Below are 14,165 nucleotides of genomic sequence, written 5' to 3'. Positions count from 1 at the left end.
TCCGTTAAGGAATCCCCCAAAGCTCTGTCCGTAATGAGAGAAACCCTGTGTTGAAATATTCAGCTTGCTTCTTGAACGACAAAAGCAATCCTCGTGCAAATCAATATTTGCTTTTTTCTAGACGTAAACACTACAACTTTTCAAAAAGAGTGTTTATTGTTACACGTGGAGGGCTATCAAAGTACCCCGTGTCACTTTGTGATATGACAGCACGAGAAGACTGGTCGTAGCTACTAACTGGCAAACCGAGGCACCTGCCTCCGTCAGTCATTTTTTTCGCGTTTGTTGTTGTTTTTGGTATACACGCTAATAATGCACTAGATTCTGGTCCATGATGAAAAGAATTATTTTCATTGGTTGTCTACGTGGTGCAAATTTAGCAGCATCAGAGCATTTTTAGTGAAACATGAGAAAGATCGCGGTTCTCCGTTCTGGCTCACGATTTCGATAGCGATGACTTCTATCGCGTCAAGATGACCCTGTTTTCTCAGTTTCTTTCAAAATCAGAGGAAACGAAACAGGTGGCCCACCTCAGCACGCAAATATTTGTCAGTGACTGCTAAATGGTTTTACTTTACCTCACTTGTAAGACCAGCCAAGACTTCCAGAATTCAGCTGGTAGTGAGAAAGAGGGCGCTTAATCCTGTTGGAGCGAAGTAAGCTCATATTAACTCCGACTGCCTTCTTTAAATTCACCATTACAATGACGCGATGCTCAGCAGCTTTGACCAACAACAAAACACCACTGCTGCGGGACATAAAACGGCTCTGGAGCAGAAATAACTGATAACCACAATGCTGCGCTGTGATTGGCTGTCCGAACGGGCAGTAGTGTCCAAAATGCGCCGGCCAAGTGCTCGCCGGCCATATAATAAATTCTTTATTGAGTAAGTTTACTCTGTCAGGATGGTTGGATCTTGGCGTCATTTTTTTGTATGATTATGGAGCTCGACTATGTCTTGGACCATAAACACAAAAAAAGAATCAGACACATTACCTTGACCTCACGCTTGGTCAACAACCCATTCCTCTGACCCAAAAAGTCAGTAGGAGAACTTGACGACTTTTATTTAAGTAACATAAAACATCAGTAGATACTTTTTACATATTATTGTATTATATCATTTTTTTTTTCATATATTTCACATCGTGCATTGAAATATTTCTTATATTTTAGAAGTGCTATATAAATGCTTTATTTCATTCTTAACAGCAGATATTTAGACTCAAGGGCAGCGATATAAAAGCGTTTGTTTTTCAACGAGATAAACCAGACAAAAATTTTTACTGATCTTTGGAAGAATCGTCCGCAGCGATATTGATGATGAAACCAAACTAATGGTAAAAGAGTTTAAATAAAAGGTCCTTCCTTATTTGTTTCCTCGTGAAACGCGGCTGCGTGAGTTCAAATAACCTGCAGCTGTAACTCCAACTTAATTTACTTAGCCAGCGGTTTTCGCCAAAGAATCAGTTATGCTATCGCGACATCGTATGTCAATCAATCATGCCATGCTCTGACTGGTACGTTAATAAAATTTGTGAAGTGTTCGAGTGTAAATTGAAGACTGGTATTCGTCGATCAGGGCCGCTGGAAACCAATCTTCTCTGTTATCAGAATCTCGATGCAGCGGCGACTGCCTGAGGGTTGTTAAGAAGTCATATTCTTCTTTGCTGTTTGCTGTTTCGTTAGAGTAGGTAGGAAGTTTTATCCTCGGTAACAGTGTTCTTTCGTTGCTGCTTGTTACAGGGGCTCATCTGGGTTATTTAAAATGACGAAGAATAATTAATAATTAAACTCACTTCCCAGGTTATGTACCATCAGAGTTCTATGAACTTGTGGAAGGCATTCATGTTTCATGCAAGTTATTCTCAAGAGTTGTTTCTTCTAGTCGCGCCCCATAAGGGGGTTTCGGGATACGGGAAATTTAGGGAAAAAAGTAACGGGAGACAGGATACTTGGGGGAAACATTCATGAGATACGGGATAGTTAGATCAGATAAAACGTGGAATTAACGGGATACGGGATATTTAGGCCATAATATCACATCCCCCGCCCCACCTATAATGGGCCTCTCTTGAACATTAGTCTACTGGAAGAGGAGAAACTGGGGACAGTGTAGTTAACCAATTCGTGTTCCAATAAAAGGGGAGATGTTTGGTCCTTCGGGTGTTACATTTTGAAGCAAAAGGGAGGACTCCCGGACCCCTCCCTCTCTCCCGCCTCGTGATATTTTTAAAATCTAAACCCGAAGAGTTCGCCAACAAAATGCAAAACTGTTTTTAATGACTTTTCAGTTGTAACAAAACTTGGACAAAGAAACCGTCGGTCTCGCCTTTTTTACTTTGATCCATATCAATCTTCGTTCACTTCCTGGGTTTTCTACGGATCTAAAGAATTATGTTGAAAATAGATCAGAGGCGTAGTTTTCAACGCTAAACTTACATGGTTTACACACACAGCAGTCTGCAGGAGAAGAAGGCTTGGGACCTACCGCCAAGTATTGACCCTGAGGGCAAAAGAAATCTTCTAACTAAAGATAACATTCAATCGTTCATGGTGGTTTCAATTGAAACGGCCACCTTGTAAAGCTGGCCGTCGCATGCCTTAAGCAAGACTTCGATCTGAAGTACCAAGGCCAGATGTCAATACACCACTGATTTCAGCTCCAGCTAGGTCCTCAGCTTCCGCACGCTGAGATAAATGGAAGGGTTTTATTCTACATTTATACGTACACACTCAGGTGATAACCAGGGTAGATATGCTTAGAAATGTCGATGAGAAGTAAGATGTTTTATTGTATGGCTAGCTCCATGAACGGGCAAGTCACGGAACTGAATCCTGCGTTGTGATTGGCTACCCGAGCGGGCAAGATGGCGCTATCTGGCCCGCTCGGGATTACCCGCTGTGTCTCGGCAGAAAATTGTGTTCTTTTTCCATATAATAAGTCTTTATTGACCAAGCTTGTTCGTTCAAAATGGCTGGAGTTTGGCTGCGTTTATTTTTTAGCGTGTTTATGGACCTCGATCCATGATCACGCAAAAAAAGAACTTGGTCAGTATCCAGTCATCTTGACCTCAGGCTTGGTCAATAACCCATATATCCAAGAGCTGTGGAGAACGTAAAATAAATGTGTTGAACTTACTGGAGGACATGAAGCTCCTTTCATAAAACACATGGACTTGGTTAACACGAGCGCCCCTGCACAGACACTCATATGACATTTATCGTCAGTAAACCAAGGGGGGTCTTTAGGCGGAGGCTGTGATCAAGAAATAAAAAACATAAAAAAACAAACCAAAAGAAAACATCATAAAACATCAGAATCCTAAGTACTTCAGACACGGATTACCGTAGAACACTTACGGTCATGTGCGACTGTGAACCGTAAAGTTAGAGAATTAAAAAAAAGTTGGTGACCGAAGACTGGGCCCGCGGGTGTGCTCTTAAAAGTTTTACACGGGGAGGCTCCACGCCGAGGTCCAGCCCCTTAACATTTTGTATACCATTTTTACAGGAAAGGTACCCTTTCGTATACCTTTGGTTGATAAAAGGTGACCCTTTCGCATCCTTTCATAACCGGCCGTATTATGGATAAATCTCTTGTCATTTTCCGTGTAGTACAAATGATCCAGCCATTAAGTGCGCCTGTTTGAAATATTTTAATTAAAGGATCCTTTAAATAACTAAATGACAGATTTTCCTACCCTTTCATATACTTCATCTTGTGAAATCCCTACCCTTTTATATACCTAAAGCCTGGAAAAGGTTCCCTTTGCGGGTGGAGCCTCGCTGTATAGGCCATTATAAGCATATATATCTCTGGCAAGAATTGCCTATGGATACCAGCCTGGGCTGCCCTGGTAAAATTAAGTTACTTAGTTACTTACTATAATGGTGCTTTCACTTACATCCGCCCATCAAACTTACAAATTTCATAACTCCATCTTTATCAAAACACGGACTAGGTCCTGACCAGATCTGTGGTTTGTGCTCCCCAAATCCACTTCGACGATAATTAAGGACGCCACTCAGACAATGCTGAACGAAAATAACTGAACAATAATGATAAAAATGCATTGAACATGAAAAATGCGATGGAGTTTCTTCATTATCAGCTATTATTATCGTTGTATAGAGCAGGTTTCCATATGAGTATCGAAAAGTAATTTGTTTTACACTTAAAAACTCGGTCAATTTTTTCATCCAATCAGAAGTAAAACCAAAACCACTCATGACGCACTCGATCGCACGCGTTTTCCCGCGCTTCACGTCAACTACATGTAATTACTTGAAGTTTTGATTGGTTCACTGGATTGTTTGTGCCCTTTCTAATTGGCTAGAGTGATTACTTTGGTTTTGGTTTTGTGACACTCAATTGAAAACTGCTCTAAACTCGCGTTCTCATTTAATACTAACATCGGATTGTGATGAGTCATTTTAAATTGAAAACAACTGATTTTTTTTTTTGACTCAAGAACTGTAACAATAAGATTTCGCATGGCCCAAACACTATTCGGGTCTGTGCGATTTGTTGATATTGGGTTCAGATGAGAAAGTAGACCATATCAGTTCCCGTCTGTAAATCAGTCTATTACACATCAATGTCTCGCATGCATGCCACTTTCGCAATGCAGGGGTGCTTGTTGTAAGGGGCGCTTATTGGAATAGGGGAGCTATTAGAATAGGGGCGCTTATAAAAATCGGTCATTGGAAGGAGAGCGCTTCGAATCGAGTTAGTTACCCAACGCTACCTAAACAAGAGGGTCTCGATGGAGTTAACCGTTAGTCGTAAAACGGGCCAAAAATTTAGCCGTTAGACGCAAAAATTGGAAAATTTTGACCGTTAGCCGCAGAAAATGTTAACAGTAAGCAAAAAAGTAGCCACGAAAGTGAAAGGCTCAAGATCTCTTTTCAAGACGTTTTTGTGGTTTGGTGACCTTGGTAGTACAAGGAAAAGCCTGGAGACTTTATATTTGGCAACTATTCTTATGATAATAACTTTTTTCATCCCTAAATGGCCCTAAGACCTAAATGTGTCTTTCAGTAATCCAAACAAATTTTTAACTTTTTGAAACAATAAAAATTAATTTTTAACCTTTTAAAACAGTGGCAATTAATTCCAAAGAATTTTGTTAATCGTAAGGAAAATAAATAAACCGTTTAGCTGTGAAAAAGTCAAAAGATTAAGCGTCAGCCGTCATTAAGATCCTCAAAGAAGCATTATAGTATATGTAAAAAAACAAGACGGTGCGGAAGGGTATGGTAAAAGCCTGTCAGGGTGGGGCTGGACAGAACTTATTGCTCCAGATTTTGCGAAATGAGGAAAATAAATGTGCGGAGACATAACAAACCAGAAAGAAGACACGAATATCAACAAAAGAGAAAGTGACGTGAAGTAACAAAATCTCTTACCTAGAATCTTACCTAGAAACAGGGCTGAAATAACCAGAGCAACACGCGTCAACATCGCCTCGTCGTAAAACGCAATCAGTCGAATAGAAAGGCATATGCCAAGCGCCCTACTTAAATATCCTTTAAACCGGATTAGGAACGCACTGAGGCAATGTCATCCACTCAGTATTTCGGCGAATTACTAGCATACATTTGACGAAATGAGAGACAACTTACACCAGTTGTGTCCGCAAGAGAAACCCTGAACTTGAAATTTTTGGCTTGCTCCTTCTGCAAACCGAGCAATATTTGCTTTCCACTTGTTTAACACAGGACGTAAACACTACTAACAACTTTTTAAAACGACTTTTTATTGTAACAGGTGGTTAGCTATCGAAGTAACCGGTGTCACTTTGTGATCTGACAGCACGAGAAAACTGGTCGATATCTTCGTTATCAAGTTACCAGTATAAAATTTGTCATATTTTGGTCAAATAGGCGTCTTAAAACGATATTCATATTTATTTGTTTATTTATTTTGTAATTGTGATTCGAGAATAGTAGTATTTGTTTTTCTGCAACTCTAATCTGATTTCGGAGCTCAGACAGCTCAGAACTCATTGCTGTAAGTTAATCGACTGAACTTGCTTAACAGGTATTCTTAATCCGGTTCACCGGAGATCACGTGATCTAACGTCATGTCCCGTTCTGTCACTGGGAGTTCATCGCAGATTTGAGTGCTGAAAGCCAAACCTGAAAAAGAAAAAGAAAATATGAAAGTACGAACAAGAAGAGGATACAATGTTACAGGATTAAGATTAGCTAAGTCCAGTGGTATGAGATACTTTGCCCAGCAAAAAGTTGTTCCATTTTTGCTTTACAACCAATAAGAACTGAAAAACCCAATACCGTCCCAGTTCGAACCTCGCGTTAGCTAAGCGCGAACCAAAAGTCGTTTCACCGTAATTTTAACCCCAATTTTTCGAACTATTTGAATTTGGTTTCCCTTAGAGGTTCGAAAAATCGGGATTCCAATGTAAATTTCGTATACTTACCAACCAAAAGAGGTTTCTTTTCACATTTTTCGATGCACTTCATAATATAAGAGTCGTAGTAACCCTGAAGAATAAGTAAGCAGCATTTCAACGCATGTGTGAAACAATTTTTTCTGACCTTTTTTCTTCGTGGCAACACTGACTTAAAGACTTGGCGGCAGTTTGCACGGCTTGTGGTACACTCGTATTGTAAATCAGTTACTGTGGCCGTTGGTTATTCTACGATCAGCCCTATTTATTTTGCAAATTCCTGTTTTTCAACCAACTGCGTGTGATAGGCCGGGAGGGCCTTAAAGTGTGACTATAGTACCATTACGTTTATATGACCTGATATGAAATTAGTGCGCTAGGGACGAACCTCCCTGAACTTAATTTTTTAATTGCCATCAGTTGAATTACTTATTTTGGTAGGCTCTTTAGATGCTTACCTTTCCTCGACCAAGACGAAGACCATTCTATGAAAAACAAAATCAAAAGAGCAATAAAATTCTCCTCACATTATGCAGACAGAAGATTGAAAGAAAGAAAAGAAAAGAACCCCACTGACCAGTGACCATAGGAAGATTTTCCTGGGGGGAGGAGAGGGAAAGGAGATAGGGGGTGGGGGCTACAGTTCTCCCTCTTTATCTTGGCATTTTTAGGGGGCATTAGGTTGAGCAACTTCTACAGTCCCATTTTCTGGATCCTGTTTCTTGAAGGTCCCGAAAAGTTTTCACACCTGGAAAGCCACAGCAAAATCTCAAACCTTATGATTACACAGCTGTTTTATTCACATAATATTCTTAATACGAACAGAGGCTCTCTTTATACAAGGAGTTTCAGGCGTATACACCTCTCGGTTTTTAGGTACAGATTATCTAAAAATGGCTTTGCCGGCCCGAAAAGTTTCCGGAGCTTGCGAGAAACGGGCCCCTGGTTTCTGTGCAATTAACAAAGTAAATGTGTACCAAACTGAAGGGGGAAGTTATCATTTTGAGCCTGGAACTGATCAAATGTTCATCACCGAAAAAAGTGTGTACTGATATGAGTTTTCACTTCTACTGATCTCCTTTGATTTATTAAAAAAAAAAATCATATTTGAGCAAGTCGTACAGAATTTAGAAATAGTCCTTCGCAATAATGAACAATTAGACTAACCTTTGTGAAGCCAAGTCCTGGAACAACAATAAGATCCAGACCCCCTGATGAGATTGCTTCTTCTCTTTCATCTTCCTCTGAACAAATTGTTATGGTTTTTAGTATGAATTAATTCCAAAATCTGATGAATTTGATTGTGAATTTGAATCTGATGAATTTGATTGTGCTCTCTTCACACTTTTCCACTCAGTTCTCTTAGGCTGAGCATAGGTCAAACACAGGGAATGGTTAAAAAGTCCAACAAACTTCAAAGAAGTGCGCACAAACAGGCTAACATTTATGTTTGAAGGTCCTTGACCCTGCACATCTTTTATTTTATGCTCATTTAATATGCATAAATGACATAATTGCAACTGATGCTTCTATTGGTTATTTGCATAAGCGCACTCTTCCACCTTTAAAATTTTGCCAGGTTTTGTGCAGGGCTGAACCCCCAAGATAGCCAACAAAAACATACCACAAAGAACTTTGTCAGGTTTAATAACCATTTCTCTCTATTAACCATGGTCATGCAATTATGGACTGAGAGAGGGCTGGATTTGAGAAGTCCCTAAAGCTGCAGGATAATCTGAGGATTCATTTGGCCCAGAATATGCTGTTTGTTTTTAAAGGTTGAGTACCAATTTGTTGAAAAAGTCACTATTTCATTATCAATTCCTACATTCTCAATATCCATTCTTGAGAATTTTATGGTATTTATATGATGATTTAAAGTCCAAACCACATTAAAACACTGCATTTATCTGTTGCCACAGAGCCCTCAAATGATTGTGGTGTCAAAGTGCTCTTACATAAATAGAGCAGCATCGATCACCTGAAGGTTGTTGTATATTCCAGGAAGTAACTGGCAATGACAGCATGTCCTCCATGGAGTGCAGTTTAACCATGTCCATATTTGGGCCTATGTAGCGAGGGACAAAACATTCTCTGAAAATAAATTAGAACATAATAGGTTTAACTATTAAAGTAAAATTACAAACTGTTAAGATATTAGCAAGAAGCTTTGGCTGTTTTAAAAATTCTCTGTTGGTGATTAAATGATCTACTGGTAAGTAATTGTAACATACAGGGATGCAAGTACTTCTACATTAAGAACACAGAATGAAAGCAATTAAGCAAGTTTTAACCTGAGGTCAAAAAATTATCAAGAAAAGTCTTAATCTTGAGGTTGAAGAGTCAGGATATTCAATGATCATTCACACACTTCAACTGTCATTATTGCAATAATTGAATTGCATTTACCCCAATCAATTACTATAATTCATTACTTACTTTTTTGTCTGGAATATATCCTGTTACATCAGTGAAAGCAGTTTATTAGATTGACAAAAAAAAAAAAAAAAAAGACACAGTCAATGCCAGTAAGTTAGAATTCAACAAATATTCAATCTTTTTTGGCATTGCTTAGGGAGCACTCTGTTATATTTACGAGCTCTCCTCTTCCAGTATCCCTCTTTGACAAAGGTCAGAACAATGGGGTTTGCAGTAGCGGTATTGGGGAATTTTTCATGCAATGTTTTGGTAATTTCAATTATCAATTGTGCATGGTATTACAGTACTCTTAAAGCCTGTGGGATGTGTTTTCATGCACTTTGCCATCTCTCTATTGCATTTTCCTGACCCTTTACAGTATTGCAGTGTTTTGGAAGTTTTTCTACAAAAATGGAGCTCTGAGCTCCTTATGCCTCCCTCCTTGGTCTGATTCTTTAAGATGTAAGCCTCTCTCTGGGGCTGGGGGAGTGGGGATGGAAAGCTTGGAGGAGCTTTTATGGCAACCATAAAATGAAATGATTGTTAATGGTAATCACTCACTATGTTACCTTCAAAATTCCTTCAGTTTGAACCTCCGAGGGCATGCTGAGATAAACAGAAATTCTCTTGCTGGACTTGTACTCCTCCATTCCAAGTAGCTTAAAAGAAGTTAAAAAATTAGAATAGTATTACAGTCTATTACTCTTCCTACAACTTACAGCAGGATCCTGATTTTTCGAGCTTCCAAGGGAAATGAAAAATGGTTTGAAAAATGGTTTGAAAGATTGGGCAACTGGAGAAATCGGGTGTAAAATTACAGTGTTCGACTGAGGGATTAGGGTAACGTTTTTCAGCCTGTTTTAGCTCGCGGAGATATCGGCAGGTTCGAAAAATCGAGGATTCACAACTTACTTTGCTAACAATTGATGTAGATTCTTTCAGTTTAGCATCATCGGTCATCGCTGCAACCCTTTTCTTTATTTCACGCCGGAGCACCTTCTTTGTCTCGTGAATTGCCATTTGGGCCATAGTATAGTTAGTTAGCCCCGCAATGTGAGATTTTACCAGGCGTTCCATGCACGAGTCCGAGTGTTGTCGTTCCCAATCTCCCAAAATACTAGTAACGCAATCTCACGAAGAAGAAATGGCACCGTGAAAGGACAAGAAACACTTGTTTCGAACAGAAAACATCATGTACATGGATATTAAACAGAACTGAGAACTGATTTCCATGGATATTAAACAGTTTGTGTCATGGAGTGCAACATTATCTCAATTTGGGCTTCTTTCGACTGGAATGTAAGTAAAGATAGAACAACGAAACGCTGTGATCTCTTCAGTTCATTTAAAAATTCATACATGCGAACCAAGCTTATTTCATGTTTTGTTAATTCAGGACGTGAACGCGGGTTTGGTTGGTATGGAATTATTCTAAAAATTTAGCTACTTAGATGATATATTTGCTTTTGAAAGAACTAGCTCTTTACGGGAATATTTTTCCTAGCAACTAATTAAGCTTAAATTATTATTATTGACAAAGATTATTTGTCCTTTGGTCATTGGTCTTTCATCGTATACAAAGCTCTCTCTGAGTCTTCTCCTTCTCGTGTTACGTAGTTTGCTATGTAGAAACATCGACGATCAATGTAGCACTCATAAATTTTGAAATTGTTGCAATTTAGTTTACAGCTATAGTGAATCTTTAATCCCGAACCCCACACGAGAGCCTCATGGCTCTACACCTTTTTAATCTGTTTGCCGCGTTTCCTTTCTTTTCAGACAAGTCTGTTCAAAAATTAAACAACAAGGCAATACAAAGAATATAACTTTCTTCCCATTTTTGACTACTTGTCTAAGGTAAATGTATTTTCTTGTTCTCATGGTTTTAACTTTGTTTAGGCTTAAATCACTAGCCCTCTAGCTCTCCACAACGGCCACCTTGGGAACAGAGGAGAGTAACCATTGTAAAGAGGTGGTCATTATAGGGAGGTAGGGGTGTAAATAAGACACTTGGTTTTTTTCGGGGGTATAACATTTTTTTTTAATGCCTAGGGTGGCATATAAATAACAAACACAATCAAAATTAAAAAGTATCAGAAATTAGAGAGGCCGTTGTGGATCAGACAGGTGGCGGTTAGTGGAGATTTGACTGTACAGTAAAACCTCTCCACAATGGCCTCTTTGGGTACAGAGGAAAGTGGTCATTGAAAACTATAAATGCAAAAGATCAAAAAAAAAAGGGCAAGGGTTGAGCAAACAGCTTCTCACTCTCACTTTAAATTCTTTTTTTTTTTAATATGAATATCTTGGACTGTAAGGTTGAGGATTCACTTGTGCCTTGGGTGGGGTTTGGTTTTCAGGGTGACATTTTGAACAGGGTGTTTAGTTCACAATTTAATGCATGAAGTGCTTGAATATAAATTTCTGTCATGTTTTAATTTTGTTTTAGTTCCATTCTTTGGACAAAGTATGGCCTCCTAACAGATGATACTCCTCTATACACAGTTGGAATACTAGGAATTGTATTACAGTCTTCATATCTTCTATTTTATTACGTTAATACAAGAGACAAGGTAAGTACTTTCCATTGGTTCTCACCTTAATCTGTCCTGGTATATCAGTATTCCTACATTGTAAACCCGTTCAAATTCAAGTTCAAATCAGCTACAAAAAAAACAATGCATGTACAGTAGTGACAATATAATCAAAAATAGAATTTAATGACATGACATCTTATTCCATAGGAAAAATATTTTAATCTCATAAATATCCCCAAGTCATGAAATATGAACCCAAAAATTCCCTTGTACGTCCCTGTCACTTTGGATCTGACTAGCCCGTCCCATTCTGGTCCTTGAATCAGCTGTTACAATGACAATTGTTTCAAATTGTGTTTTAATTTCACAGAGGCATCTTACCCAGAGGTTGACACTATCATTTGTGGGAGTGTGTTCATTGTTAACTTATATTAAGTATTATGCTGGTGATTATGATACAGCTGTCTTCCATCTTGGATTTGTTGCTAGTGGATTTACTATAGCAGTGTATGGATCACCCCTTGTAACTGTGGTAAGACACTATATTACATGTTCATTTTAATTTTTTCTCTGATTAGTGATATTTGCTTACGGCTACAGTGCAATGTTGTTAACACATAGAGTTATGTTGTGAGAACCATTGGCATAGTGAGAATGCTTTCCTTCCCTCTGTCCAATGCCCTGACCTGGGGTTACATGTGGGGTGAGTTGGTTGTTGGTGTCCTCTCCAGTTTTCCCTCCTCCATAATCCAAGACTTGCAAAATTGAATTCGATCCCCTAGAAAACAATAGCCACTCTGTAGTTGTGCCTCTCTAGGGCCACAAGGACTCAAAGGGCGATCAAACTACATGTGAATACTACAATTATCAGTTAAGTAATGCGTGACAGAGCTTTGGTAACAAAGTTTTGGACTTCAAATTATGGTGTTGCCACAGGCAACTTTCCTCGTTTCAAATGGTAACAATATTGTCACCTGCAATTTCGCACGCTTTACTGTCATTGACGTCAAAGGCCGACAAAGTTGCCACTGGAAGTGAGCCAGTTGCCTGTGGCAGCAACACAAGTTGAACATTAAAACCTGGTCACCAAACATTTTGTTGTGCCTTACTCAACAACTGATAATCATATGGTTACTAAATAATGAAGATTTGAAATGTTTTGTTGTTAAACAAAGCCATGTAAAATATGAATTAAATATGTCACCAACTGTGAGTATTGTTCTCTTTTCCTGGTTTGTACAGGCATAAACTCAAAACCAGTATTGTACTTCACTTTATTTTTTTAAATATTTTTTGCAGACTAACGTGATAAGATACAAGAGCACAGAATTTATGACATTTTCCTTGTGTGTGGCGACCTTTGTTGTGTCTCTTCTTTGGACAATATATGGACAACTAGTCCAAGATAATTTCATTTTGGTGAGTGGAGCATTTTGAAACTCCTTGATCATGTCCAAGAGGTGGCATGCTCAGGGAATTGGTAGTTAAAGCCAAGAGTATTAACGATGTGCAGTGAAACCCTGTTAATCCAGTCACCAATAGGCCACAAAAATCTGGCGGTATTAATGGGGTGGCCGCACTTAAGGGGTTCACTGTTCTTAAAATAAGAAAATGACTGACAGAGCTTTTGTTTGGGCCAGAATAAAGTGGTTGTAATAATGAGGTGGCTGTATTAACAGTGTGGCAGTAAGGTGGGCTTCCACTGTACCAGTTGAAATCATATTCTCATCAAATCAGTAATAGGCAAAAGTATTGGTACTAAAAGTTACAGCTGTCACATCTTTACAAAGGCTACTTCAACAGTGCTTTCAATAGGATCTGGCACCACCTAGAGCTTCAGTAGGTATTCTGGACATTCTGTTGTGAATCTCCAGCAATAATGTTGGCAGTTTTCAAAACATAGCCCTGAAGAATACGTTGTTTTGATCTTCTGAGAATTTGGAAACTTGAAATAACAGATTGGAATATTGCAAAAAGTACATTGCTCATTTTTAAAACAAAAATTCAGGTAATGCTAAGAATTGTCAGGTTCAGTGTAGTTCCAAAGAACACATGACACTGGCTGCCCTCAAATTCTTTGTGGTTCCTTGGTGTCAAGTCCAGTGCACTTACATGTACCATGTGACTGCCACATCCACAATGATTTACTACTAAGTTGTCTGTCTGTAATTTTAATTAAATCATCTCTGACTTATAATGGGACATGTATTGATCTAAGAAAGATCCTCAGACTGTGTTTATGTTCCTTTCCAGGTTCCCAATGGAATTGGTGTAATCTTAGGATCAGTACAACTGCTTCTTTTTGTGTTTTATCCAAGCACTTCACAAAGAACAATAACATATAACATGAGGTCACAACCTGTCAAACCAGTTTAGAACAACTCAAGGTTTACAATAATCAAGAAGAACAAGATTGACATATATACTTAAAATCATGTTGTTCAAAAAAAAAATATCCATACATACCCTCCCCACAGAAGAGTTTTTGGTTTGAACCCACCTCCCCCCTCCCCCCCCCCCCCCCGTAAGATTGGCTTCATACCTTCCATAAAACACCCACCCTTGGAATTTTCATTGATCTACTAGACTCCTTCCATAGGGTGGGTATGGATATATTTTGGAACCACACTTCATCTGCCACTCTACAGTTGTCCATTTTAATATTGCCTAGGCCTGATATTGTACTGGACCTAATTCTGTTACATTGAGATAGAAGAAATTATAAAAGAAGATAGTTACATTATTTTTAATCAAATGCAAATGATGTGATTAATTTATAACATGATTTATGTA

General features: G+C 38.7%; 5 protein-coding genes across 6 annotated transcripts in view; 2 read left to right on the top strand and 3 right to left on the bottom strand.

The window, feature by feature from the left end:
* The window catches only part of LOC145486923 (polycystin family receptor for egg jelly-like), a 231,845-nt gene that overhangs the window by 47,414 nt on the left and 170,266 nt on the right, over window positions 1-14,165 (bottom strand). The gene's annotated exons all lie outside the window — the stretch shown is intronic.
* The window catches only part of LOC145486912 (uncharacterized), a 142,515-nt gene that overhangs the window by 95,349 nt on the left and 33,001 nt on the right, over window positions 1-14,165 (top strand). The window lies entirely within an intron of this gene.
* On the bottom strand, window positions 1,068-5,622 carry LOC145488687 (uncharacterized). Of its 2 annotated transcripts, XM_081467610.1 has the most exons (5): window positions 5,426-5,622; window positions 3,929-4,053; window positions 3,144-3,260; window positions 2,444-2,507; window positions 1,068-1,755 (listed from the first exon to the last, which is right to left on the bottom strand). In XM_081467610.1, the coding sequence occupies exons 1-5, from the start codon at window positions 5,466-5,468 to the stop codon at window positions 1,742-1,744; spliced, it is 363 nt and encodes a 120-aa protein (XP_081323736.1). In that variant the 5' UTR covers window positions 5,469-5,622; the 3' UTR covers window positions 1,068-1,741. The 2 variants fall into 2 exon arrangements, with proteins under 2 accessions (XP_081323736.1, XP_081323735.1); XM_081467609.1 differs by lacking the exon at window positions 1,068-1,755 and having other exon boundaries at window positions 2,397-2,507.
* On the bottom strand, window positions 5,734-9,975 carry LOC145488686 (5-formyltetrahydrofolate cyclo-ligase-like). The gene is made up of 8 exons (XM_081467608.1): window positions 9,748-9,975; window positions 9,405-9,494; window positions 8,857-8,876; window positions 8,399-8,511; window positions 7,585-7,661; window positions 6,876-6,902; window positions 6,448-6,511; window positions 5,734-6,145 (listed from the first exon to the last, which is right to left on the bottom strand). Exons 1-8 carry the CDS (start codon window positions 9,910-9,912, stop codon window positions 6,054-6,056), a joined length of 648 nt encoding a protein of 215 aa, XP_081323734.1. The 5' UTR covers window positions 9,913-9,975; the 3' UTR covers window positions 5,734-6,053.
* Window positions 9,958-14,074, top strand: LOC145488684 (sugar transporter SWEET1-like). The gene is made up of 6 exons (XM_081467607.1): window positions 9,958-10,134; window positions 10,615-10,692; window positions 11,285-11,408; window positions 11,743-11,904; window positions 12,672-12,791; window positions 13,626-14,074. The coding sequence occupies exons 1-6, from the start codon at window positions 10,067-10,069 to the stop codon at window positions 13,746-13,748; spliced, it is 675 nt and encodes a 224-aa protein (XP_081323733.1). The 5' UTR covers window positions 9,958-10,066; the 3' UTR covers window positions 13,749-14,074.

This window comes from Orbicella franksi, chromosome 5 (assembly GCF_964199315.1).
Source record: "Orbicella franksi chromosome 5, jaOrbFran1.1, whole genome shotgun sequence".
In the NCBI taxonomy this organism is placed as follows: Eukaryota; Metazoa; Cnidaria; class Anthozoa; order Scleractinia; family Merulinidae; genus Orbicella; species Orbicella franksi.
This window is presented reverse-complemented; position numbering and strand designations above follow the sequence as displayed.

Excerpts from the sequence above, each read along its gene's own strand:
- LOC145488687 (XM_081467609.1), bottom strand. The coding sequence starts at position 5,468 with ATGTTGACGCGTGTTGCTCTGGTTATTTCAGCCCTGTTTCTAG. Across the intron at positions 3,261-3,928 it reads AAGATGGAGTTATGAAATTT|CCTCCGCCTAAAGACCCCCC; the intron begins GTAAGTTTGATG and ends TCTTGATCACAG. Across the intron at positions 2,508-3,143 it reads AAGGAGCTTCATGTCCTCCA|GGTCAATACTTGGCGGTAGG; the intron begins GTAAGTTCAACA and ends TTTTGCCCTCAG.
- LOC145488684 (XM_081467607.1), top strand. The coding sequence starts at position 10,067 with ATGGATATTAAACAGTTTGTGTCATGGAGTGCAACATTATCTCAATTT. Across the intron at positions 11,409-11,742 it reads ACGTTAATACAAGAGACAAG|AGGCATCTTACCCAGAGGTT; the intron begins GTAAGTACTTTC and ends TTAATTTCACAG. Across the intron at positions 11,905-12,671 it reads GATCACCCCTTGTAACTGTG|ACTAACGTGATAAGATACAA; the intron begins GTAAGACACTAT and ends TATTTTTTGCAG.
- LOC145488686 (XM_081467608.1), bottom strand. The coding sequence starts at position 9,912 with ATGGAACGCCTGGTAAAATCTCACATTGCGGGGCTAACTAACTATACT. Across the intron at positions 8,877-9,404 it reads AAACTGAAGGAATTTTGAAG|GATATATTCCAGACAAAAAA; the intron begins GTAACATAGTGA and ends CTGATGTAACAG. Across the intron at positions 7,662-8,398 it reads GAATATACAACAACCTTCAG|AGGAAGATGAAAGAGAAGAA; the intron begins GTGATCGATGCT and ends CAATTTGTTCAG.